Here is a 25181-nt window from a genome sequence, read left to right as displayed (position 1 = left end):
TATATATATAAAAGATCATCAGCAGCATTCGCTATTCAGTATTCACAGCGCTATTCATCCGGTGATTCTGAGGTAAGTGTGCATCTGCTTCCTCGTGTAGGCGGCCGCGGCTTGAGCATTGCAGAGATCACAGTTCTTATTATCTCTCATGTCATCGATCCCTGCCAGTTATATATATCTACCACAACCATGAACTCAATGACACCTACTAGCCCAACAGACCTTGTGAGTTGAGTGTGGTGGCTGTTAGCAGTGTTTTTCTTTTCTCTAAATTTTCTAATACAGTTTTGAACAGCACAAAAATCATCATGAATTTTAATGGTAAAATTGATTGGGCATAGCTCTAGTTTCCGAAGTTGCAAGAAGATTCAGCACTGCCCTTGAATAAAGTATGATGAGGGTCTGGTTAGGAACAGGGTTGGGGAGTGGAAGCTAAACTCGCTTGAGCTGACCAATCAGGCAGCAAGTCAGTGTCACAACTCCACTCTGTCTTTACAGAAAATAGGACATTGCAGTTTTGACGGAACACATTTTTTGTGAGTTTTATAATTTTGCCTTGAGAGTATTAGTTAAATCCCTTTAGACAGGCATATAAAATACCAGCAGGAATGTTAACTGTATAAACACTTAGTTGCCAATGTCATCTAGCCTAATGAGTTTGCAATGGCAGATACCCAGTAACATAAAATACTAACAGAAAATTATAATTTACCCTCTAGGTGAACCACATACGGCTAAACGTAGAACGATGCACCTGCCTGATTGGCTGCTTATTTTAGTAATGTGATGTCATCACATCCTGGGATATCCACAGACTATTTTTAGAAGACCCTGGAGATACCAAAGATTCTCTACTACACTACACACTACATGATCTTTGGAGATACCGATACCGCATGGAACGACATGTTGGGTCAGTGGCTTGACCTGTTATATCCGTATCGATGTGTTTCGCACGTTAAAATTTCACACTTGTGGCTTACTGCAGCACGTCAGCCATGCTCTGATGACAGATCGCTTAGATCGTTGATGCCTTCAGAACAGTAAGAATGCTGATGCTTGCAACTGAAACACGAAAACGCAAAGACAATTTAAAGCGCGCTAAAATTGCCATAAAGACGCCCGGAGATTACCCCCCACCGGCCCGATAAACAATGCTCATAAGAGATAAGCAGCAGAATCATCGGAGCACTGCATCATATCACATTACCATTTTTACCAGTCTGGTACGTCTCTTTGAAAAAGATCGCACAAAACGTCGTGCCATGGTAGGTACACGTTCTTTGGTGCCATGGTTTATGCGGTTGGCTATGTTTAGATCATGTAGTCACATGATCGGAGGGGTATCCCGGTCTGATGTCACACAAGATGGCCGCCTTACCTAAAAATAGTTCGCGTCCTTCTACGTTAAGTCGCATGTATGTGAACCTGGAACTTTTATTGCAACATTTAAAATCTTTTTTGGCACCATCATGTTCCTGTTGTATATGGGACCATCAAATCAATAGATAAACTGCTGTTTACCGTGACCCGATAGGTGACAACAGGGAAAAACTTGATGTAAAAAATATGTGCATCGTATCATCATTATATTTCTCCGTTTTCACCCATATCAATTTGTAATGTCTTGACAGGTATGAATGAGCCTAACTGTGACTCGTGACTTCCTCAAGCAGAATCTGCTCATCAAAGATCTCATTGCACATCTATAGGCCTATATTGTAGATCTAGTGGTCTTTACAGGATTAACTTTAGCAACTCTATAAACCCGTGGCCATTTTTTGCGGTAGATAGCATTAGTTTAGTCTGCAGCGGCAGCGGACTCGCTGTCCCAAAGCCTAAACTCCTAAGGAAGTGGCTATTCTCATCCGGGGTGAGAATAGAAAAACGATCTACCTCTCGGCCCGGGTGAGACGTGCCAGCGTAGGCTATTCTCACCCGGTGCGAAACAAGACCTGCTTTTCCTCATTTTGGAATATTGTCTATCGGTGTGGATGATCAGATTGATAAAAGCCAAGAAAAAATTACGTTATAGCACAAAAGTAAGCTAATTTGATCGTCTTCAAAGATGCTATGGCTATTTCACTGTTCGAATCGAGCCGAACTACGCGGGTCGCCATTTTGTTTTGCCCGGAAGTTCTCGCAAGATCTACTCCTCCCCTCTCTCTCTCTGTCTCTTTCTGAATACTGTCTATCGGTGTGGACGATCAAATTGACCAAAACAAAGTTAAAAAATGATGTTAAAACACAAAAGTAAATTAATTTGGTTGTCTACAAAGATGCTACGGCTATTTAACTTTTCGAATCGAGCCGAACTACGTGGGTCGCCATTTTGTTTTGACCGGAAGTTCTCGCGCTACTCCTCTCTCTGTCTCTTTCTCTCTCTCTCCACTGCCCACATACAAAATTGTACGCTTTCAGAGGCTACAGTTATAATGGAACGTTTGTTCACGGCACAGAATTCTACAATTTTTCTGTTATCACAGTGTAGAATTCTGTGGTTTAGGGTGAACGCAAAATTTGTTGGCCTAGATCTAGATCTAGATCTCGGCTATAACGGTGAACGCGCACCGGGTGAGAATAGCCAAAAGACTAGCCTGCACTATTCTCATCCCGGGTGAGAATAGAGGTGGCCAACTCCTAAACCCCAACCCTCTGTTCTACTGATCTACTCATCATAGTGGACGCTCGTTACGGAAGCCCTCCCAAAATATTGGTGTCTTGGGCTAAATGATAAGATTTAACAGCCATCAAGAAATAAATGTATACACATACACACTTAGCTTACTTACCTTAGCACTTTCGTTGTGAGCCGGATGCAAAAGCAAGAGGAATGCTATCATCGGGATTGCGTGGAGGACGTAACAGGTGTGTATTGAGATCTTCATATTGTTGCCTTTATTTTGCTTTTACTTTAATATTCAGGTAAAAATACAGTACTACACGACGGAAATGACAGAACACTTGTATCATTAGTAGACTATGAGAGCATCTGAGGCTGTATGGGCCTTTTAAATATTCTTCCTGCCTCTTCCAGCTGTTGACAAGCAGAAACTTTCTCCACTGCCCAATTCCATTTCCGACAAAACACAAACAATACCAAGGCCCTTAACTCCGAAAATTTGAGAAGAAAAAGAAAGGGAAGAATACTTTATCGCATGAGCTGAAGCATAATACATTTATGGGTCACTTCTTAAAAGTATTGACATCGAATGCAGTATTTTCATCATATGAATGTTCGTTTTTGTGATAAAAGTAAACAGGTAAAATGCAAAATAATTAGGCTTTCTTGTGAGCCTTTAGTCTATTGATATCGATGTTTGATTAAAATTATGAGAGTGATCTCCCGTTTTAATTTTTGTTTATGGAGCATCTTTCAACTTCTTTCCCTCCCACCCATGCAATAACGAAAGTGAAAGAAATTGCAAACCGTTATCTAGGGGAGGTATGGAACTTAAGTTTCGGGCTTCTCCTCTTTCACTCCCATATTTGTATTTTGTATCTAGTTTGCAGGCTATTTTCACGGCGCCGTATTATTAACGGCTTTATTAACCCTATCCATACGTCGTGTTTTACTATCGTATCCATACGACGTGGGAAACGCTGGCCTGTGCCACCACTTTCCAAAGAGGAAATTTACTCGTAAATCCGATCCGTATTCTTTGCATAGCCGTCTGTCAAAATGATTTTTTTGTACTGAAAGTTTCAAAGAGATCTTTGCACTTGATCTAGACTAGCCTAGAAGTAGAAGTATTCTAAAAATGAAGAATACAACCTCGGAACCCCCGGGGTACAAAATCATGAAATGACCCCAGGCCCAGGGCATACACGTATAGGAGAGGGTAGCTTTTCTCTGGGGTTGCACTACAGTCATTTTACTGTGAATTGTTAATTTGCTTTACCTTTTCAGCGCTAAGACACTAAGACTCATTGTCATACCACGTTCCATTCTCTGCATTACAGTACAGTGACAACGAGAAGAGATGACAGACCGAGAAATTGTCCTGATCGACATGGACTGCTTTTATGTCCAAGTGGAACAACGACTGAACCCAAGCCTGAAGGGGAAGCCCAGTGCTGTTGTGCAATACAAGACTTGGAAGGGTGGAGGGTGAGACTGAATCTTGATGCAGTGCCATAATTTGTACCTGGTTCTTTACTGCTTTTCATGTTTAATTTAGTTTTACAAATATTTCAGTTATTTCAAATGAACTATTTGATGTTTAAAAAAAATTTTATAATCCTGTTTTTAAAAAAAGTACATATTATATTTTAGAGGTGCCATCACTGACTTTAAGAACATATGTGTAAAGAATTTGTCTAACATTCAAAGTGAATAAAATGTTTATTTTTATAAGTTACAGAGTTACAATGGAATGTTCTCAAATTCTACCTGAACCTGTTGAGTTGAGAAAGCGAGGAGACTGAATGAACAAAAAGTTGCTTCCCATCAGCATTCACAACTGATATTATATGTGTGTGTGGTCGCAGCAAGCGCTGTTCTATTTTATCTGTGGAGGAGTATATTGTGTTCTTTCTTTGTTTCATCTGATGGAAGTTTTATTTACTTATTTGTAAAGACTCAAATGATGCTCTTTAGAACGACAATTTGAAAAAAATGATGCCTGTTGCCCTTTTTGCATGAGATGAAAAATAAAGAGATCTTTCTCCTTGTCATTTACTGCGGATCCAGAATCATTGCTGTGAGCTATGAGGCTCGTGCGTTCGGAGTGACGAGAAACATGCGGGGAGACGAGGCCAAACAAAAGTGTCCGGACATTGAGCTGGCTCAAGTCCCAGTGGTCAGGGGGAAAGCTGATCTGACCAGGTGAGACAAGACGTCATGTCACAGTCTGGCAAAGTCTGAGTTAGGTCTTTTGATTTTTATGGCTAAGTATTATTCAAAATGTTTTCAAACAGTTTCTTACTTCCCTTCCTAGTACCTTTCTTGGACAGTTTGACTGTTTTTGTTGTGCTTTTTACAATTTTACTTCTTTTTTTTTTTTTTTGGAACATTTTACTGCATAGTTATATTCAAGAGTTTTTAAAATTTTAATTATTTTCTATTATAGGTACAGAGATGCTGGGGCAGAAGTTATTTCTGTCATCAGTCGCTTTTGTTGTTGTGTGGAGCGCGCCAGTGTGGACGAGGCGTACCTCGATGTGACTGCCGAAGTGACACAAAAACTGAAGGCCATGGGAGACTCACGCGTTGTACCGGGTCAAGTGGCGAATACTTTTGTGGAGGGCTATGACAAGGCTCAAGGTAACTCTCCTGTCAACCCACCACTTCTTCTATACAGTGGAGGCCACTGAAACTAAATCTGCAGGCCAGCTGGATTTTCTTTGGTTTAGCCGGGCTTTCGGTTCAGAGAGATTGGTCAAAAAGAAGAAAAAAATCGTAAAGAAGGGAAAAAAATGGGGGATTTTTATCTTCTGGTTTTCAGCTGTTTTCGGATTAACCATGTTTGGTTTAAGCAGACTCCACCTTGATTATAAAATCACTCCTTTAAATGGTTTACTATAAACCACTTCAGAATTTTCATTTCAGAAAGTTGCTAGGTATCTTTTATAATATAGAACACAAGACAAATGATTATGAACGGACAGCAACTGAATATGAAGTTGGACCACAAAAACCACTACAAGTTATTGCAAAGAAAATAAGAAAAATTTGTCTGGTTTGGACATTCAGCCGATCATGAGAGTGAAAGCCTTGCAAAAACACCATGCAAGGCACAGTTGCAGGAAGTTAAAAAAAATAGGACAACAAAGAAAAATCTGGTCTGCCAACATTAAAGAATATTAGAATATTAAAGAATGAACTGGTATGTTTGTTGGCAGGGAACTTGAAAGGACAACAGACAGAGAGATAGGAAGAAAAATCTCATCATATTTTGGGGCTCAGTTTCTCCTCAAGGTTGTAAGTCAAGGGAAGATTAAGTGAGTGAGATGTAGTACTAGTAATGTCATATATTAACTCTTCACTGTTGGTTTTTCCAGGGATGCAAGGCTGGTTGGAAAGCGTGTACAACCAGGACTGGGCTGCAGAAAGTGACGTGCGACTGGCGGTGGCGGCCTGTCTGGTCGAGGAGATGAGAGCGGCGGTGCTGGCTGAGACGGGCTTCACATGCTCCGCTGGAATCTCTCACAGCAAGGTTAGTTAATTAGTAGTGCTTTGTCATCAGTTTATTGACACTGGTTTCGCCTGAAAGGTAGGGCTGGGCGAAGATTGGATTCTGTAGCCAATTTCCACGATAAGTGCTGGAGAAGAAAAGTATTGATTCCTTTTTACAAAAACTAACGGTTATCAATTACCTCATTTATTAAAAAATGTTGCGGTAGTAATAAAAGCTGTAGCTGTGTACACATGATTGAAGCTGTATAAAAGAAAATTATATTCAGTTACAATAAAACATGAAATTACATGGATATTCAAAGCATTGTTACTACTAATTTTTAGTGATATACTTAGTGTATTTGGCAAAACTGAAGCTTATTTGTGAATTTAATGTGCTGTTTTCATTCATGGACTTGATTAAAGAAGTTAAAAGTGGTGCTGGGTCAAAGCATGAATATGCATGATGTGCTCTGTCACTGACACTTTCACATATGTAGCTTTTTTCCTCCAGAGGGAAATATGAAATCTTTTTGTGGCTAGTTGACCTTGTGTCAAGTTTACACAGGAAATGTGACTCTGCTCCAAAAATTCCATGTGTATTCTCTCATAATCCTAAAACATGATCAAGAGCACATACTGTGCCAGAATAACATAGGGGGAACTGCTGCTTTTTCTTTCCTCATCCTTACATTCCTCCATTTTACCTCTACTTCTTTTGTATGTTTGTCACTGTCTTGTGAACTGTTATTTCTGGGGTGCCTTGATAGTCGAAGCAGATTTTGTGCTGTTGAGGCTAGAGAGGTGAGCAGAGTAAACCTGATTCCCGGTTTGGACTTTTCTGTTGACATCCACCCCTTGGCGCTCATAGGACCTTATGCAGTTGTGAGCGTCGTCAAACCTTACAAAAACATAAAACTAAAAAGTACTTTCCCCACCAGAAAGTTCTGTTGTGAACTTTTTGGGACTTGGCAAACATCTATGCCTAACTTCCGTGTATTTTCTCTTGTTGTCTAGGTCATAATGGTGAACCCATGATTTGCCCATGGTGACAATGCACTGGAGAACATAAGAGATCAATGGGTGGTTGGCAGGTGCTCTGGTAGGGGCTGCTCCTTCTTTTCCTAAGAAACATCTAACATCTATCATTCTTATCTCTCCTCCTTCTTTTCTTTGTATATAACTCTTTATTAACATCTTTAATCTTTGGTGTTTGCACGACCTACTTGTATTACAAGTGCCGTAACTAAAACTAATCTGAACACAAAATTATCTATATTTCCCCTTCAGATGCTGTCCAAGCTGGCGTGTGGACGTAACAAGCCCGACAAACAGACAATCATCCCTATGTCGTCTGTGCCAGAGATGTTCTCCAACCTTCCTCTCCAGAAAATGTAAGTGAATGGGAGCATAAAAGGACAGTAAAATAAGATTGGATAAGATAATACTTTATTATCCCACAGGGAAATTTTTCTTGGCTGTTTGGGATGGTAAAAACACATGCAGATATACATAAAAATTTACATTGTATATAACTCATTAAAATTCAATATGAAAACAAAAGTAAAGCTGACAAAATGTACATATCACATCAGATGCATCATTCAACCACATGCAGAAATTTAATTACAAGACCTTTAGAGTTCAAGATCTGTAAGAGCCTCGTCGTCACTGAGCAGCACCGGAAGTAGGATGTAATGGGAGCTCATGTTCAGGCAAACCTCGCTACTGTTCAGTTGATATTTTTTAAAACGATGACTGTGACCTTTTGAATCTGAACTTAGAGAAATTTGTTAAGCATTTGTTTTTTTTAACTGAGTGAATAAGACCTTCTTTCGTTCCCTTTGTTTGCAGACGTCATTTGGGTGGGAAACTCGGCGCTTTCCTGACGGACGATCTCCAACTTCAGACGATGGGCGACCTGACGAGGCTGACAGAGGAAGAACTGCAGAAGCAGTGTGGGCAGAAGACGGGGTGAGCTCCGCAGGGAGGGGGGGTGGAGGAAGGGGAGGTCGCCTCCTCGCAGGTTTTGTTTGTTAGGGATACGGAGAGCTTCACATCCACCAAACTCAGACTTGATAAGTTTATTGGATGTGAGGTTTCTTGTACCACATTTTTTCAGTTGCATACAACACTCACCTTTATATGTTGAGTAAATTTCTGCTTTCTGTTTAGATGAGGAGACCCATGATTTCCGTTCTCTCTTTCTCTCTCTCTCTCTCTCTCTCTCTCTCTCTCTCTCTCTCTCTCTCTCCCTCTCTCTCTCTCTCTCCCTCTCTCTCCCTCCCTCTCTCTCTCTCTCTCTCTCTCTCTCTCTCTCTCTGTGTCACTCCCTCTTTCTCTCTCTCTCTCTCTCTCTCTCTCTCTCTCTCTCTCTCTCTCTCTCTCTCTCTCTCTCTCTCTCTCTCTCTCTCTGTCACTCCCTCTCTCTCTTTTTTTTCTCTTCTCTCTCTCTCTTTACCTCTGTCGTCACATACTGATTTTGTGTGACCAAAGTGCTTTGAAAGGGATCAACGGCTGCATGTTTGTAGGGGTGGAAATATGATATAGCCTACAGTCGAACATGCTCCAAAGACCACCTGTATAAGACAATCACCTGTACCGACAGCCACTTCCTGTTTCTTCCTGTGTGTATTATTTACTTTATAATGATACTGTAAGATGGCCACCTGTCTAATACATTCACTTTTCTCCACGACAATGGGCGGCCGTCTTACACAATTTCAACTGTATTTTTTTTCAAAATCAAAATCTGAAATATGTGCACCTCCCGGGGCAGTGCCACTGACTGTAGTGTCTTTAGGCCATTCCCAAAGGGGGGACATTTCTCGTTCAAGCACAGTAGAATTGTAAATGGGCTGATTCATGTCACGCTCATAACTGTGCCTGATCTACAACGGGGAACTGCTGCTTTTTCTTTCCTAATCCTTACTATTGTCATTTTCCTCTACTTCTTTTGTATGTTTGTCACACTCTTGTGACCTGCTATTTCCGGGGTGCCTTGATAGTTGAAGCAGACTTTGTGCTGTTGAAGCTAGAGAGGTGAGCAGAGTAAGTCTGATTCCCTGTAAGGACTTCTCTGTTGACACCCACCCCTTGGCGCTCATATGACCTTATGCAGTTGCGAGCGCCGTAAAACCTTCTAGTATAATAATAATAATGAAATATGTGCTGTAATGGGACATACCAGGAGGTGATTGAATTTCTTTTTGCGTGTGCTCATCCAGGAGCTGGTTGTACCATGCCTGTCGCGGGATTGAAACGGAGCCCGTGTCTGCTCGCCAGCTTCCAAAGTCCATCGGCTGTGGGAAAAACTTCCGTGGGAAAGAGCAGCTAGACACTAAGGAGAAGGTATTGACTTGCATCTATATTTAAAAAACTTTTTTTTTCTGTAATGACACTAAGAACATTGATAGAAAGAAAGTTCCTCTAAGTCTGGCGAAGGGGAAAGAGCAGCTAGATACAAAAGAAAAGGTATTCACTTGTTCCGATATTTTTTTTGTTTGTTTTTGCAGTAATGCCTCTAAGAATATGGATATGCGGATTAGAATAAAGTCTGAGCTAGAATTAAAGGTCAGTTCTCGAGCCGTCGGGGGTGGCTTGCCGTGGTGAAGTCACTTTAGCCACTACCCTTGGCTCGGCATTGCAAATGAGTTAAAATATTATAAAATCCTTTCAATATGTTATTGAGAAATGGTTAAATGTGTGTTTTCCGATAGAACGAAATTTTTGACCAGGTGTGACTTTTTGGGGCCTTTTCACCCCATTGCTCAAAAATAGCTTTTCCGACAACTGGGAACTTTCTGCAGGTACACACTCATGTGAATGGGTATGCTATAAGTTGGGGTGAGGAGAGAGTGTTAATTTTTCGTCTGCTTTGGAGGATTGCCCTTATGAAAACTTTTCTTTCTTGACCTTTAAATTTTATCAGGTCAAATTCTGGCTGTCTGAGCTGACGAAGGAGATCAGCGAAAGATTGTTCAAGGACAAGGAGCTGGTACGTTTTTGTTTTTTTAAAAATCATAGTTCATTGATTTTTTTTTCCTTTTTATTATTTGGTACTCCAAACCTGCTTGTTTGTGCAGTTAAGGGGATTATATTTTTTAAACCCCGCCATTTATTGCCCCTTTTACTTGTAAATTGTTGTCACAAGCATGGCTAATATTGTTCTTTTTATTGATGAATTTTGCTGTACTTTACAGTACAGTAATTTGTCTGTGTTACTTTTTTGTTTTTTTCACATCTTTAGTTTACCTGGATTGTCTGCTGAAAAAAAGTCTTGAAATTGAACTTGCGACACCTGTCTTATTTTGGTACCCAAGTTTTAAAAATAAGTCAGGAAATGATTTTTATTTGACTTTGAAATTGTACAAGTAGAAGTTTTTTTTTGGTTTTTTCTGCCGGCCAGGAAGAAGCTAAATTGATCGTGAACCCTGCTTTGAGCCCTTTTATTTTCCTTATCTTGGGAGAAGTTTTTAAGTTAAAGATTAACATTCTCAGCACACAGTGTGAGAACATATTTGAATGTATACAGTGTGAGTACATAAGTACACTGTGAGTACATAAGTACACTGTGTGGGTACACATTTGAATGTATACGGTGTAAGTACACAAGTACACTGTGTGGGTACACATTTGAATGTATACAGTGTGAGTACATAAGTACACTGTGTGAGTACATAAGTACACTGTGTGGGTACACATTTGAATGTATACAGTGTGAGTACATAAGTACACTGTGTGGGTACACATTTGAATGTATACGGTATAAGTACATAAGTACACTTTGTGAGTACATAAGCACACAGTGTGAGTACACATTTGCATGGACACAGAGCTGTCCCAACTTCTACGGGAGTAACGACCTGCTAATCTTGGCTCATGAAGGGTCCCTCGCATGGTTGTGTAGCTTGCTTTTCTCTCACTATCTGTCAGAGCATTTCTGTGTCATAAATAAACCGATGCTGGGTTCTATGTGTGTCATGTTTTTCTCCTTCCAGAACAAGAGAACGGCCAAGTCTCTGACCGTACACCTCCGGTACCAGATCCCGGGCGCCTCGTCCTCCTCGGCCTCTCGTGCCTGCGCTCTCATCCGCTACGACCACGACAAGATCTGTGCCGACGCCTTCGCCCTCTTGAAACAGTTCCAGACCAGCCCGGGTCACAGCGCGCAGTGGTGAGTGGGAAATGACGATGGCTGCTCCTCGCTGTCATTCTGGCTTTGCAAAATCTGATAAATGGTCGCTTTTTAGCTCAACGGGGCTATCCCGAAAAATGCTGTTTTGAGAAAATCGAAGGTAAAAGTTTTTGCCCCTTTTTCAGTTTCTTTAAAATACAAGGAGAGTTTTTTTTATAACCAAACAAATGTACACATCAATGAAACCAAACTTCTCCTATAGGTAGGGCAATGCCCACTTTTGGTGTAGGTCAAGATTTCTGGAAACCCCTGAAATCTGGGTTAGCCTGCTTGTCCTTAAAAGTGACAAAATACAGTCAGACAGTTGAACCTGCTCTAAAAAACACCTGTCCAAGACAATCAGTTGTACAAACGACCAGTCCCTACTTCCCCCCTTGAATTTAAAAAGATGTTATAATGACTTTGTGCAAAACAACCATCTGTCTAAAGACAACCATTTTTTGCCTGAATGATGGGTGGCTGTCTTGGACACACTTGTGTGGGCTCATGCAATTTGTAAAAAAGATAGTCTTATACTGTGAACCAAACATTAGAATACAGGATAATTTGTTTTTTCTGGTACAGGTAAAATGTTAAAGGCATTGCGAGCATACTGTTACGATTAAAATATGTAACTTTTTTTTTTGATGAGAAGGTAGATTTTTTTGGTCCACTACTTATAGTCTGTACACTTATTTTTAAGCATATTTATTGACTGATTTATATCGTTCTATGCTTAAAATGATTTTTAAAAAATAATTTTTTTTAATCCTGCAGGATTCCTCCCATCACGTCACTGAATCTGTCTGCCGGCAAGTTCACGGAGCAGGGAGAGAACCAGACCATAAGCAGCCTCTTTGCCTCGGCCCCCTCGTCCAAGTCAACGGGGTCAGCCTGTAGCCAGATGTCTCTGCCTGTGGCCGGGGCCTCCAACGAGTGCAGTAGAGAACCCGCATGCTCCGACTCACCGGATGAAAGTTTTGAATCGACAACAAAGTCTTCCAGTATAAAGTCTACGAGCAGCGTGATAACTTCAGCGTCAAAACAAGCTTCAAAAAGTCAATGCAAGAAAAATAATGGCATTAATTCTAAAGGTAGGGGGAGTATAAGCTCTTTTCTTGAACAGGGAAAGTCAAAAGCTTCTGATACAGAGGGACTGGAGACTGAGGGGCTCCCAGGAAGTAAGTCTGACAGTTCACCCGTCGGGAATTCTTTGTCTGTCGCTGCTCCAAAGTTGGGATTTTTTGCTAAAAAGATGCAGGAAAAAGAACTGCAAACTAACAAAGACTTATGTGCATTGACAAAGTCTAGTTCTGTAGACGGTGTAGTGCGTGATGCTGGTGACGGCGAAAGTGGTTTGTCTGGAGATGGTTGTGGTTTGAGTGCTGTGGACGACGCTAGTGGATTCGAGGCCGATTCAGCTTCTCTTTCCAATTCAAATAGTGAGGGTGTTGTTAAAGAGAATGAGGAAGGAGATGTTTTAGGCATGCCTTCAACTTCACTGCGCAATGAAAGCGCCGATAGCAATTTTGTAGAGCGTCTGGACTGTGAAGATGTAGATAATGCTGAGATGATTGTGACAGCAACCACTAGTGATGAGAACAAGGGTGTAAGTGTAGATGTTGAGGTCCCTTCCAGCACTGCTCAGGGTAGTAGAAATGGAATATTGGGGATGGGATTTGCTGAGAGAACTATTGATGTGGAAGACTTGATGGAGTGCGAGAAATGTAGGGAAATGATTTCCATATGGGAGATGCCGGAGCACTCGGACTATCACTTTGCCCTAGAACTTCAGAAAGAATCGAGCTCATCATCGTCAGCGTCAGGCACCTCGGGCATCTCCAGGGCCTCTGGCTCGGATTCAACGGTCAAGCGCAAGTCGGACACTGGGGCAAAGAGTGGCCGAGGGGGGAAGAGAAAGAAAGTGTCGACAGATCGGTCAATACAACCATTGACAGCTTACTTCTCCAAGACGTGATCTATTTATGTGAGGCTTCGTGGTGAAGTCAGGCACTCGTCAAAATAATGAAATTGTAGAAACTGGCACTATTCCGTTGGTTTGGCAATTTTTATCAATTTTTAGTTTTTTTGGCTCAAAACCTTTTATGTCCTTTTAAGAATAAATTTCTGTGTGGACTTCACTTAAAAACGTTGATTAAAGGCACTAAAAATGGAAATTTTCAGTTTCCATGGACTCTCAAGCTATGAAAATAAATAAACTTTGGCGGTCATTTTCTCTCTAATTTTACCTCTGAAATCAGGGGACCCCCACCTCCTTCAGTCGCAAATATTTCAACTGGTATCGAAATCCAGACAAATGAACAAGCTTTAAGATGATACCAACAACTCCACATGCCCAAAAATTGACGAGCGCCTGATTCCACCGCGCCGTGACTCATATGGCTGACGTGTGATGTGTTTGGAGGACCAGATACAGTACTGTCTTGTTGAACTGTTCTGAAGACATAATGTGCTGTAAGTTAAAGTTGTTGGTGTATGCACTGGACTTCCTTTTCCGATCCAATAGCCATCTCAGTTCTAGCCCTTCGTGCACTGGACTTAAAAAGATATTTATTTCTGCCTAAATCCATAGGAAGTGGAGACCGCTTGGAATTGTGTACGTATTAGGGCACATGTCTAGAAAAGATTAATATGTAAATGATGTTATCAGCAGTTGATAAAATAGATTTTGAATGCTGGCACAGATCTGCTGTGTCACGCCGGAAAGGCACGTGTCGTCGTCTTGAAGACACCTGCGGGGTACGAAGCAGAGACTTGTACAAGTCTCAAGTAATGGCAGCTGTGAAATAAATTACTTCCGGCATGAAAGTTTTGTCAAAGTGGTATGTTGCAAGGTGTTACATATATATGTACAAATTTATTGTGTTCATAAAACTGTGATGGAATACATATTTATGAAATATATATGAGGAGTCCACAGGAAAAATGGGAATAGTCACGAACTGAAATTCGTGAGGGTATCAATTTTAAACGTTTGTTGACTCATAACTGTATTTCTATTCAACTGTTGGTTAGTTATTGTTGTTAAATTTCCCATTTGACAAACATTACAAAGAACCACCAGTCAAACAAATATGAAGTTATGAGTCCACAAGCTTTTAAAATTGACACCCTCACAATTTCCAGTTTGTGACAATGCCCGTTTTTCCTGTGGACTCCTTGTATATGTGACGTGTGCTGACAAAATGAGTTTCTTCTCAGATTTTAGCCTTATGGACACAGATACATTAAATTCATAGGATTAGTTTGCACAATTTATTTGTAAGAATTGATATAAGGTGATAAAGAAGTTAAATTTGAAGAAAGTGGAATCAGATTAAAATTTACAATCCGACCCCTGTTGTTATCTCCATTCATGGATTTCGAGAAAGAACTGATTTTGTCAGCACGTTTCATATACATTTTTCACGCTGAATTGTTGGCAAAAAATGAGTTTGTGTGAAAACATGGGAAAATGCAGGAAAGTGAAAAAACCGACTTTGGTGATTTTGTCAGTTTTTATTTTTTGTATCATTTTGATGAGGATGAAAGGTGAATGAACCACACAGTGGAGTACAGAGTGAATCCGAAAACAGCGGGAAACAGAAAGAAAAAAAATAGAATCCCTGATTTTTTTTCTTCTACTTTGAGCAACCTATCTAAACTGAAATTCAGCTAGACTGAAGAAAATCGGATGATCCTGCAGATTTTGATTTAAGTGGACTCCACTGTATATATATGAGAGGCATCGTGGTGAAACCAGGCGCTCGTCAAAATGAGATTGAAGAAATTGCCATTTCTCTGCCCGTTTGGCAACTTTTATCAAATTTTTTTTTTTTTGGCTCAACACATTTTGTTTCCATTAAAAAACTCGTTTATGTTTGAATTGTACTGAAAAACATTGAAGAAAGTCACAAAAAACATAGCTTTGGAGTTTTTTAGGATTCTCAAGGTTTGGAAGTCACTAAACTTTGGTGGCCATTTTCTTGCTAATTTTACCTCTGAAAACAGGCGACCCCCCACCTCATTCAATTGCAAATATTTCGACTTCTATTCAAGATAGATGGGTATTTTTTTTCACTGAAGGAAAGAAAAATGAATACGCTTTGAGATGATGCCAATACCTTCACATGCCAAAAATTGACGAGTGCCTGATTCCACCATGTCATGACACATATGGCAGGTTGAATTTTCTGTTTTGTGCATACTGATACATTGTACATATTTAATTTGAAGATCCACATGTTCATTCAGATCTCACTTTCACTTTCATTCTCACTCACTCTCACAATAACTCTTAAGTGGATGCGCACAGGTCAGTCATGGTCATTTCAGTTTTGACTGATAAAAATATCTTTGACTGACATACTTAAGTTTGAAGTTTGAGCAACTCCACAGTCTCTGCTACTGCTAAAGGTGAATTGTACTGTGAACTTATGCCTATAGTTTTATTGTTATTCTGCAAGACTTATATGTGTCTTCATGTCATGTATATATATACAGTATAGTATAACATGGAAAGGTCCAACACAGAAGACTCGAAACCACGCATCTGTTGAACAGTGCCTGCGGTCCTGGGTTTTTTTCTTCTCATTTATCTTTGTAAGATATCCCGGGAACCGCAGATCCCTCGAACTACCGAGGCCGGTCGCGACGGATTCGAGCTATCCGTGTTATACTATACTGAATGTGGGATTGACTGTAATAATTTATTGTAATTGTAAGTATTCATACTGTTGTGGAAACTTTCCTGTGCATAATGCTCAGCTTTGTTCCTTGCCTTAGTAATTAAATGACACATCTAATGTGAAATATAGGACACTGCCTCAAATAAACAAACTGTTTCCTTTTTGTAGATAAATATTGTGTTTCTGTATCACTAGTTGCCTAAGTCTTTTATTTGTCATTTTCTTTGTCCTCTTAGATGATTACCCTTTTGTGTGGGTGGTTGGTGGGTGCTCTGGTGTGGTTTGCGCCTTCTTTCCTATTGAACAACTATCGTCTTTATCTCTCCTCCTTCTTTTTTATGTTTGTTACTCTCTTGTAACACCTCTAATCTTCAGCACTTTTATGACTTTATTGTGTTGCAAATGCCGTAAAACTCTTACTAAAACTAAAAAACTAGATACTTAAGTCTTTTATTATCATTTTCTTTGTCCTCTGAGATGATTACATACCCATTAGTGTAAAGTTTATCTGAGAAATCACTGCAAAATTCTAGTGAGTGGGTGCGATAAGACTGAGAGCAGGTGGTAAGCTGGGTCAGTACGTTTTATCATGCTGGACTGCAGTGCAGGCACCTGTGGTTCAAATCTTTACCAAGGAATTCGTCAACTTTGGGGAGTTAAGAGATTATCATGGCACTTCATTAGTATCTGTGGTGTACTGATCAGGCTCCTCGCTGTGGCACGCAGAAGGCATAAGTTCGATTCCAGAGTTGGGAAGTTTTTAGTCAAGTACAGTCAACTCTGAGGGTGCGGTGGCTGAGTGGTTAATGTGCTCGTCTCCGAAGCGGAAAGTCCAGGTTCGAGCCGCGGTTCGGACACAGATTTTTTTTGTCCTCTCCTGCCCACCCTGCAGTTATGGGTACCTGACTTCAAGTTGAGGAAGTAAAGGCGGCGTGGAAAGGAACTGGCCACCTTACCACAATATGCTGAAGGCCCAGGAAGTTGTCCCACTAACAAGGCAATCCCCAATGTCTGGATCGGATGCGGGAACAACTTTGCTTTACAGTCAATTCTGCTTGTGTTGGACTGGCTTGAGTAGATCTTCGGTTAAGTTCATCCTTTTCTCGGGTCCCAGCACCTCTTCTTCTTTACAGATCCCAACGGTTAAGTTCAACTTCGGATCAGTTGATCCTTTATTTCACTCTCCTGACCCTGATGACCTCAACTCATCCGTAGTTGTCTGTATTTCTGCCAGTCTAGTAGGATTTTGTTTGTATCGCGTTCAGTCTGGGTTGGCCACGACAGGCAGGGTGGAAGTGGAAGCAGCCCACTTCCAAAATAGAATATATAACACGGATAGGTCAAACACAGAAGACTCGAATTCACACATCCGTCGAACTGTGCCTGCGGTCCCGTTTTTTTCTTTCTTCTTTATCTTTGTAAGATATCCCTCGAACTACGGATCCCTCGAAAGTTACCAAGGCCGGTCCCGACGAATTTGAGCTATCCGTGTTATACTGTATCAAAAATGTGTTACCAGGTTCGTAAAACGTTTACGTCTATAACTGTCTAGAGAGCGGTTATGCTGGCCTGACACAGTTGAGCGACCGGTGGGGGCGTGGTTGCGTCGTCTCTCCGGCGCACGTCATGCACTTCTGGCAGGTCTAGCTGGACGGTCCTCGTGTGAAGTCTCTCCATGATGCTCCCCCTGGCCTGTCTACATCTGTGCGAGGCCCACAGGGACTCGGCCAGGAGGAGGAGCATAGCGAGGCCAAGCCCCGCCCCTAGGATGAAGAAGGCGGACTGAGCCTCTCTGAGTGACACCACCTTCTTGGTGCCATATTGCGAGCTGATGGAGCACTTGCCGCCCCGGGGCCACCACTTCTTCTTCCACACCTGGTACAGGCCGATCTGGTCGATGTGAAGCAGGCTGGGGATGGGACACATGGAAGATATCATTTGGCAGGGAATGGGACAACAGGGAAAATATAATTTATCATTTAGCTGGGGATGGCACACATGGAAGATATCATTTATCATTTAGCTGGGGATGGGACACACGGAAGATATCATTTAGCTGGGGACGGGACAATAGGGAAGATATCATTTAGCTGGGGATGGGACAACAGGGAAGATATCATTTAGCTGGGGATGGGACAACAGGGAAGATATCATTTAGCTGGGGATGGGACAACAATGGAGATATCATTTAGCTGGGGATGGGACAACAGGGAAGATATCATTTAGCTGGGGATGGGGCAACAGGGAAGATATCATTTAGCTGGGGATGGGACAACAGGGAAGATATCATTTAGCTGGGGATGGGACAACAGGGAAGATATCATTTAGCTGGGGATGGGACAACAATGGAGATATCATTTAGCTGGGGATGGGACAACAGGGGAGATATCATTTAGCTGGGGATGGGACAACAGGGAAGATATCATTTAGCTGGGGATGGGACAAAGAAGATGGGGACACATGGAAAATATCATTTAGCTGGGGGCGGGAGAACAGGGGGCTCTCGTGGCCTAGAGGTTAAGGTGTCGGCCTCTCATTCAAAGGTCTCGGGTTCGAATCCGGGTAGTGACCGAAACATTTTCTTCTCTAAATTTGTCTCCTTTCACTTCCTTTCCTGCTCTCTAGCAATCAATGTTCTTTCGGCTGCTCTCGTCTCCTCGTTCTGCCCCCACTCCCTCATCTCCTTTGCCCCCCCTCCTCTGGGCTCCTGATTCTTTCTACAGCCTTTCTACTGCTACTCCCTGGCTTCTTCTTACTGCTGTCTTTCAGCCACACCCCTGATCTTCTGGTAGGAAAGATCTACACCTAGCCTTCTCGGACAAGGGCGAAAAATCTCAGAGGGCCCGTGTGCAAGTTGCGCACGTTAAAGATCCCTTGGTGGTCTAAAATCGATAAAAGCAGGCTTCGGCCGCCACCCGGGCAAAATTCAAAATTTCCTACCAACTGAAAAAGTTGAATGTGTCCAGCGCGCTCATATGACCTTATGCAGTTGCGAGCGCCGTAAAACACTTACAAAAACAAAAAACAACAGGGAAGATCATTTAGCTGGGGACGGGACAACAGGGAAGATCATTTAGCAGGGCATGGGACAAAGACGGGGACGCGGAAGGTATTTCATTTAATTGATTTAGCTGGGGACGAGACAAAGAAGATGGGGACACATGAAAGATATCATTTAGCTGGGGACGGGGCAACAGGGAAGAAATCATTTAGCTGGGGATGGGACAAAGAAGATGGGGACACACGGAAGATATCATTTAGCTGGGGATGGGATAACAGGGAAGATATCATTTAGCTGGGGATGGGACAACATGGAAGATATCATTTAGCTGGGGATGGGACAACATGGAAGATGCAGTTTAGTTTAATTGGTCGCGCTTTGTTTTAGTTTTAGTAGGGTTTTACGGCGCTCGCAACTGTGTATGGTCATTTGAGCGCCACGGGGTGGATGTCAACAGAGAAGGAAGTCCAAATAGGGAATCAGGCTTACTTTGCTCACCTCTCTAACCTCAACAGCACAAAGTCTGCTTCGACTATCAAGGCACCCCGGAAATAGCAGTTCACAAGAGAGTGACAAACACACAAAAGAAGTAGAGGAAAAATGATGATAGTAAGAATGAGGAAAGAAAAAGCAGCAGTTCCCCTTATGTTGTTCCGACACAGTATGATGAGCATGACATTGATAAATCAGCCCATTTACAATTCTACTGTGCATAAGAACATGTTAATATCCCCCCTTTGGGAATGGCCTAAAGACACTTCAGTCAGTAGCACTTCCCTGGTGGGTGGGGGGTTGGTCGCTTTTAAGCACAAAGGTGGGCTGTCTCGAAAAATGCTGTTTTGAGAAAATCGAAGGTAACGTTTTTGGACCCTTGTTCAGTTTCTTAAAAAAACAAGGAGAGTTTTCTCTATAACCTAAGAAATATACACACCAATGAATCCAAATTTCTCCTATAGGTAGGGCAATGCCCACTTTTGGTGTACGTCAAGATTTCTGGAAACCCCCGAAATCTGGACTAGGCTGCTTGTCCTTAAAAGCGTCCAATTTTAGCAAGAGTGTTACGGCACTTGCAACACAAAAACAAATACATGGTGGATTGCGTTGCAATCCCAGAAAGGCGGTAAATTTAAAGAATGAAATCATGGATTTGTTTTTCTTCTATTTGGATAATCTCTTAAATCCGATAACCTGGATAAACCAAACCGAAGAAAGTCCCGCGTATTTCTGTTTAAGCGGACTGCACTCTATACTTAGTTTAGTTTTAGTGAGAGTTGTACGGCACTTACATAATAGGTCATATAAGTGCCGAAGACTAGAGGTGTTACATGTACTAGAGAGTAACATACAAAGAAGGCAAAGGGAGATAGCGACGATAGGAAAGATGGAGCAAACCCTAGACGGTCAGAGAACAAACTGCATTAGAGCACGCCAACCACACACGAAGGAAGGTATTATATAGTCGAACCTGCTCTAACTGCCAGCGCGGTGTGTTTCTCTTAAGTAATAACCTCATATATTCGGCACTTACGTAACCTATATATCGTGGAAGGTAAAGAAATCAAATGAGGTAGTGCTTTAGGAAGCCCACGAGGGACGCTCACTGTTAAAAACAATCAGGAAACGACAAATGCAGTTTTTGGGACATCTGAATAGACACAAACGTCTTGAACATCTAGCTGTCACTGGCAAAATTGAAGGTAAGCGAGGCAGGGGTAGGCCCAGAGCAACCTACTTGGGGAACCTGAACAAGTGGGGGACAGGGAAAGATCAGGGAAACGTAGTAGCTTTTTCAAGAGCATCCAAGCAAAGGAATGAATGGAGAACCATGATCGCCGATGTCTGTCGCAGATCTGGCACTGGATGATGATGATGATGATGATGATGATGATGATGGTGATGATGATGTAACCTATTTGTGTTGCAAGTGCCGTAAAACTCATACTAAAAGTAAAACGTCAACATGTACAACGTTTACTCACTGTGTGTTGAAGGTAGTGACATATGCTGAGTTGTTTTGTAGCCCGATCACGAAAGGCAGCGGTATAACAGTCTCTTTGAGCAATTTTAGATTGCAGTCTTTTGTCACCCAGATCTCCATAGGCACCATGTCACTGATGTAGGCGTAGTGACCTTGCTGAACTTTGTTGTAGTGAACCATGGGGTCAAGGCTGTTTGTGTCGGGGTCAATGGCCTTGAACCTCTCCAGGCCTTCCCCCAGCATACGGAAGTCAGTACGCTTTGACACCTGGAGGGATCAGAATAGAATATCCTATGAATAATGAATGAATTACAGTTTATTGACCCTCGTGGGGAAATTTGGGTTGCAATGGCAAACACACATCATGCACATGATACACAGCCTGCATAACATGCAATACATATAACAATGTATTGAAACACACACACACACACAAACACACACACACACACACACACACACACACACACACATACATATATATATATATATATATATATATATGTACATGTACATGTACTTGACAAAAAATACCAAATACAATCATTTCAGTATCAGTCAGATAATTTTTCAAACATGCTATTGCTGGTCTACTGATTTGAAGATTAATAATAAACGAAAGATCCTAAACATTTTTAGTTTGGTATGAATTCTGAATTTTGCCCGGATGACAGCCGAAGCCTACTCTACATCGATTTTATGGCCCACCAAGAGATCTCTAACTTAAACGTTCGCAGCTTGCACACGGAACCACCGAGATTTTTCGCCCTTATCCGAGAATGCTAGGTATTAGATTTTACCATCCACAAGATCAGGGGTGTGGCTGAAACTGAAAAACAACAGTAAGAAGGAGCCAAGGAGTAGCTGTAGAGTAGAAGAAAATGGAAGTGAATTGATCGATGAACAGACCTTGAGAAAACCTGTATCCTACTATCCTACTCAGCTCCAGTTTGCCCATGATTTGCGAGGGTGAACATTATAGCAGCCCGCCTCCCAAATGGTCTAAATCGTGTCGGTGAGGTGTGACAGTAAAACAATTTTGCAAAAAGGTGTCAATTAAGATTAAAATAAAACAAAAAACTTATGGCGTCAATGAGCACAGTATCTCGTATACCGGTACAAATTAATATATTGCATCAAAGATCGTGTATAACAAGATAGTTCACTCCTCTCTTTGAGCCAATTAAAATAGTGTCCTCAAAATTCGGTGTCGCCCTCTTCGAAAAAGCGCGGACTTTGGGAACAGAGTTACCCTACTTGTGTGAAAAACAATACAAGTGAAACTAACAAAACTGCTATTCCTATTCTTCTTCTGAAGAAACGAAAAGAAAGCTTCAAAAAAAAAAAAAGACTGCAGCGCCATCTGAAGCAATGCGCGGACTTCCGCGGACATTTTTAAAGCTGAGTGAACAATCTTGTTATGTGCGATGTCTGGTTACATACACATCTTGTTAAACATGTCCAGACGTACATTAAAGAGGTATCTGTGTAGAGACGTGCATTAACACCCGATATCCCCCGCCAGGGAGTAAGAGAGAGAGAGAGAGAGAGAGAGAGAGAGAGAGAGAGAGAGAGAGAGAGAGGGAGGCACGGAGGAGACAGACAGACAGACGGACAGCTTGACTACCTGACGACAGTCCTCCTCTATCCAGCCTTGACCATCAATAATTTATATAAAGTGACACCAGCCATCCATGTCCAGGTGCTGTTTTAGCCTTCTTATTCATCTTTGAACACCCTCTCTCACACACTTTCCAGTCCTCCACTTGAGGCTCCCCGTTGTTCCGGCTCATCCCCCACAGTGCTAGGTTCGGCAGTTAGTCAACTCTCCATTTTAGCCTTTGAGCACAGCAAATTTCCCCCTCCCCTCTCCCCACCCCAAGAGTGGGCTGTTACTGTTAGGTGATTAAAGAGATACCTGTGCAGACACGCACATTAAAGTAACAGGTACCTGTGTAGACGTGTACATTAAAGTAACAGGTACCTGTGTAGACACGTACATTAAAGTAACAGGTACGTGTGTAGACACGTACATTAAACTGATATCTGTGAAGAGACGTGCATGAAAGAGATACCTGTGCAGACATATGTACATTAAAATAACAGGTACCTGTGTAGACACGTACATTAAAGTAACAGGTACCTGTGTAGACATGTACATTAAAGTAACAGGTACCTGTGTAGACATGTACATTAAAATAACAGGTACCTGTGTAGACACGTACATTAAACAGGTACCTGTGTAGACACGTACATTAAAGTAACAGGTACCTGTGTAGACACGTACATTAAACTGGTATCTGTGTAGAGACGTGCATTAAAGAGATACCTGTGCAGACATATGTACATTAAAATAACAGGTACCTGTGCAGACACGTACATTAAAGTAACAGGTATCTGTGTAGACACGTACATTAAAGTAAGAGGTATCTGTGTAGACAGGCACATTTAAGTAACAGGTATCTATGGTGACACGTACATGAAACAAGTATCTGTGTAGACATTAAACTGGTATCTATGTAGAGACGTGCATTAAAGAGATACCTGTGTAGACACGTACATTAAAGTAACAGGTACCTGTGTAGACACGCACATTAAAGTAACAGGTAACTGTGTAGACACGTACATTAAAGTAACAGGTATCTATGTAGACACGTACATTAAAGTAACAGGTACCTGTGTAGACACGTACATTAAAGTAACAGGTATCTGTGTAGACACGTACATTAAAGTAACAGGTATCTGTGTAGACACGTACATTAAAGTAACAGGTATCTGTGTAGACACGTACATTAAAATAACAGGTACCTGTGTAGACACGTACATTTAAGTAACAGGTATCTGTGTAGACACGTACATTAAAGTAACAGGTATCTGTGTAGACACGTACATTTAAGTAACAGGTATCTGTGTAGACACGTACATTAAACAGGTATCTGTGTAGACACGTACATTTAAGTAACAGGTATCTGTGTAGACACGTACATTAAACAGGTATCTGTGTAGACACGTACATTAAAGTAACAGGTACCTGTGTAGACACGCACATTAAACAGGTACATGTGGAGACACGTACATTAAAGAGGTTCATGTGTAGACACGTACATTAAAGAGATACTCGACCACTGTGGATCCAGTGACGCCCCAGGTATAGGTGTCCTGGCTAGCCAGCTCGCTAAGCGTGGTGAAGGGCAGCTCTTCCTTGGCCACCAGCAGGAAGGCCATCAGGTTCCCGCGGTACGTTGCCGCCACGGCGATACAGAACATCCACCAGAAGGCCAGGAAGAAACGGCGGGAACCATAGGCCGGCAGCTCTTCCAAACCTAAGACAAGAGACAGTTGTTGTTATTTTTAGTCGTAGCGGGTTGTTAGTCGTTGTGAAATGGGTAGTTGGCGGGTGCTTTGGTGTGTTGAATAAACCCTACCTACCGCGTTTAAAAAAACTCACCCGCCATCCTGAATAATAAAACCCCCGCCTACTGCTCTGAATAAATTTCACCTAAAATTTTGAATAAGCCCCCACCTACTGTTCTGAATAAGCCCCGCCTACCGATGTATCCCTATCTAACGTGCTAAACAAGCCCGCCGATCGCGCTAAACAAGCCCCGCCTACTGAGTGAACAAGCTCCACCTACCGTGCCGAATAACTCCCGCCTACTGAGTGAACAAGCTCCACCTACCGTGCCGAATAACTCCCGCCTACTGAGTGAACAAGCTCCATCTACCGTGTTGAATAAACCCCAATTAGTGAGTGAACAAGCTCAACCTACCCTGCTGAATAAGCCCGCCTATCAAGTGAACAAGCTCCACCTACCGTGCTGAACAACCCCCACCTACCGAGGGAACAAGCTCCACCTACCGTGCTGAATAAGCGCCGCCCCGAGCACGCCGCCCTCGTCATTGGTCTCTGCCAGGAACTGCATGACGTAGTTTCCCCGCCTCTTTTTCTCGTCCCGGGGCGACAGGATGCCCAGAAGGGCGTACAGCAGAGTGCCCCCCAGCAGGGATACCCCGATAAAGCCCAGCACCTAACATGGGTGAAGAGGGGGAAGGGACGAGTTTTGATGAGTTGGGATTGTTTGGAAAAGAGGGGTGGGGGGCGGTTGAAAATGCTGGATAGGGTTGATGGGTATGGATGGTTAGGAAAAAGAGGGGTGGAAGGAGGGGCTGTTGGAAATTTAATATGGAAGGGGGAAAGATAGATGATTTTAGATTTTTTG

At 42.0% G+C, this 25181-nt stretch overlaps 3 protein-coding genes across 4 annotated transcripts in view; 1 reads left to right on the top strand and 2 right to left on the bottom strand.

The window, feature by feature from the left end:
- LOC101850075 (glutaminyl-peptide cyclotransferase) overlaps positions 1-3102 on the bottom strand; it is a gene marked incomplete in the record, with an annotated part of 15798 nt that extends 12696 nt beyond the window's left edge. Inside the window, 1 exon segment of the mRNA XM_035968911.1 lies at positions 2793-3102. Coding sequence (XP_035824804.1) covers positions 2793-2888 — 96 coding nt within the window.
- Positions 3103-3301: 199 nt separating this feature from the next.
- On the top strand, positions 3302-13423 carry LOC101845536 (DNA polymerase eta). 2 transcript variants are annotated; one of them, XM_005095139.3, is made up of 11 exons: positions 3302-3445; positions 3964-4111; positions 4694-4828; positions 5073-5266; positions 6004-6158; positions 7409-7512; positions 7973-8092; positions 9346-9469; positions 10050-10115; positions 11119-11294; positions 12072-13423. In XM_005095139.3, the coding sequence occupies exons 2-11, from the start codon at positions 3984-3986 to the stop codon at positions 13270-13272; spliced, it is 2403 nt and encodes an 800-aa protein (XP_005095196.1). In that variant the 5' UTR covers positions 3302-3445; positions 3964-3983; the 3' UTR covers positions 13273-13423. The 2 variants fall into 2 exon arrangements, with proteins under 2 accessions (XP_005095196.1, XP_012936164.1); XM_013080710.2 differs by lacking the exon at positions 3302-3445 and adding an exon at positions 3604-3642.
- Positions 13424-17416: 3993 nt separating this feature from the next.
- Positions 17417-25181, bottom strand: part of LOC101849833 (glutamate receptor ionotropic, delta-2) — a gene marked incomplete in the record, with an annotated part of 36521 nt that continues 28756 nt past the window's right edge. The window contains 4 exon segments of the mRNA XM_013080709.2: positions 17417-17891; positions 20963-21228; positions 24067-24284; positions 24821-24989. Coding sequence (XP_012936163.1) covers positions 17531-17891; positions 20963-21228; positions 24067-24284; positions 24821-24989 — 1014 coding nt within the window.

The sequence above is a fragment of the Aplysia californica genome, unplaced genomic scaffold, assembly GCF_000002075.1.
Source record: "Aplysia californica isolate F4 #8 unplaced genomic scaffold, AplCal3.0 scaffold00096, whole genome shotgun sequence".
Classification (NCBI taxonomy): Eukaryota; Metazoa; Mollusca; class Gastropoda; order Aplysiida; family Aplysiidae; genus Aplysia; species Aplysia californica.
This window is presented reverse-complemented; position numbering and strand designations above follow the sequence as displayed.

Excerpts from the sequence above, each read along its gene's own strand:
- LOC101845536 (XM_005095139.3), top strand. The coding sequence starts at position 3,984 with ATGACAGACCGAGAAATTGTCCTGATCGACATGGACTGCTTTTATGTC. Across the intron at positions 4,112-4,693 it reads AAGACTTGGAAGGGTGGAGG|AATCATTGCTGTGAGCTATG; the intron begins GTGAGACTGAAT and ends CTGCGGATCCAG. Across the intron at positions 9,470-10,049 it reads AGCTAGACACTAAGGAGAAG|GTCAAATTCTGGCTGTCTGA; the intron begins GTATTGACTTGC and ends AAATTTTATCAG.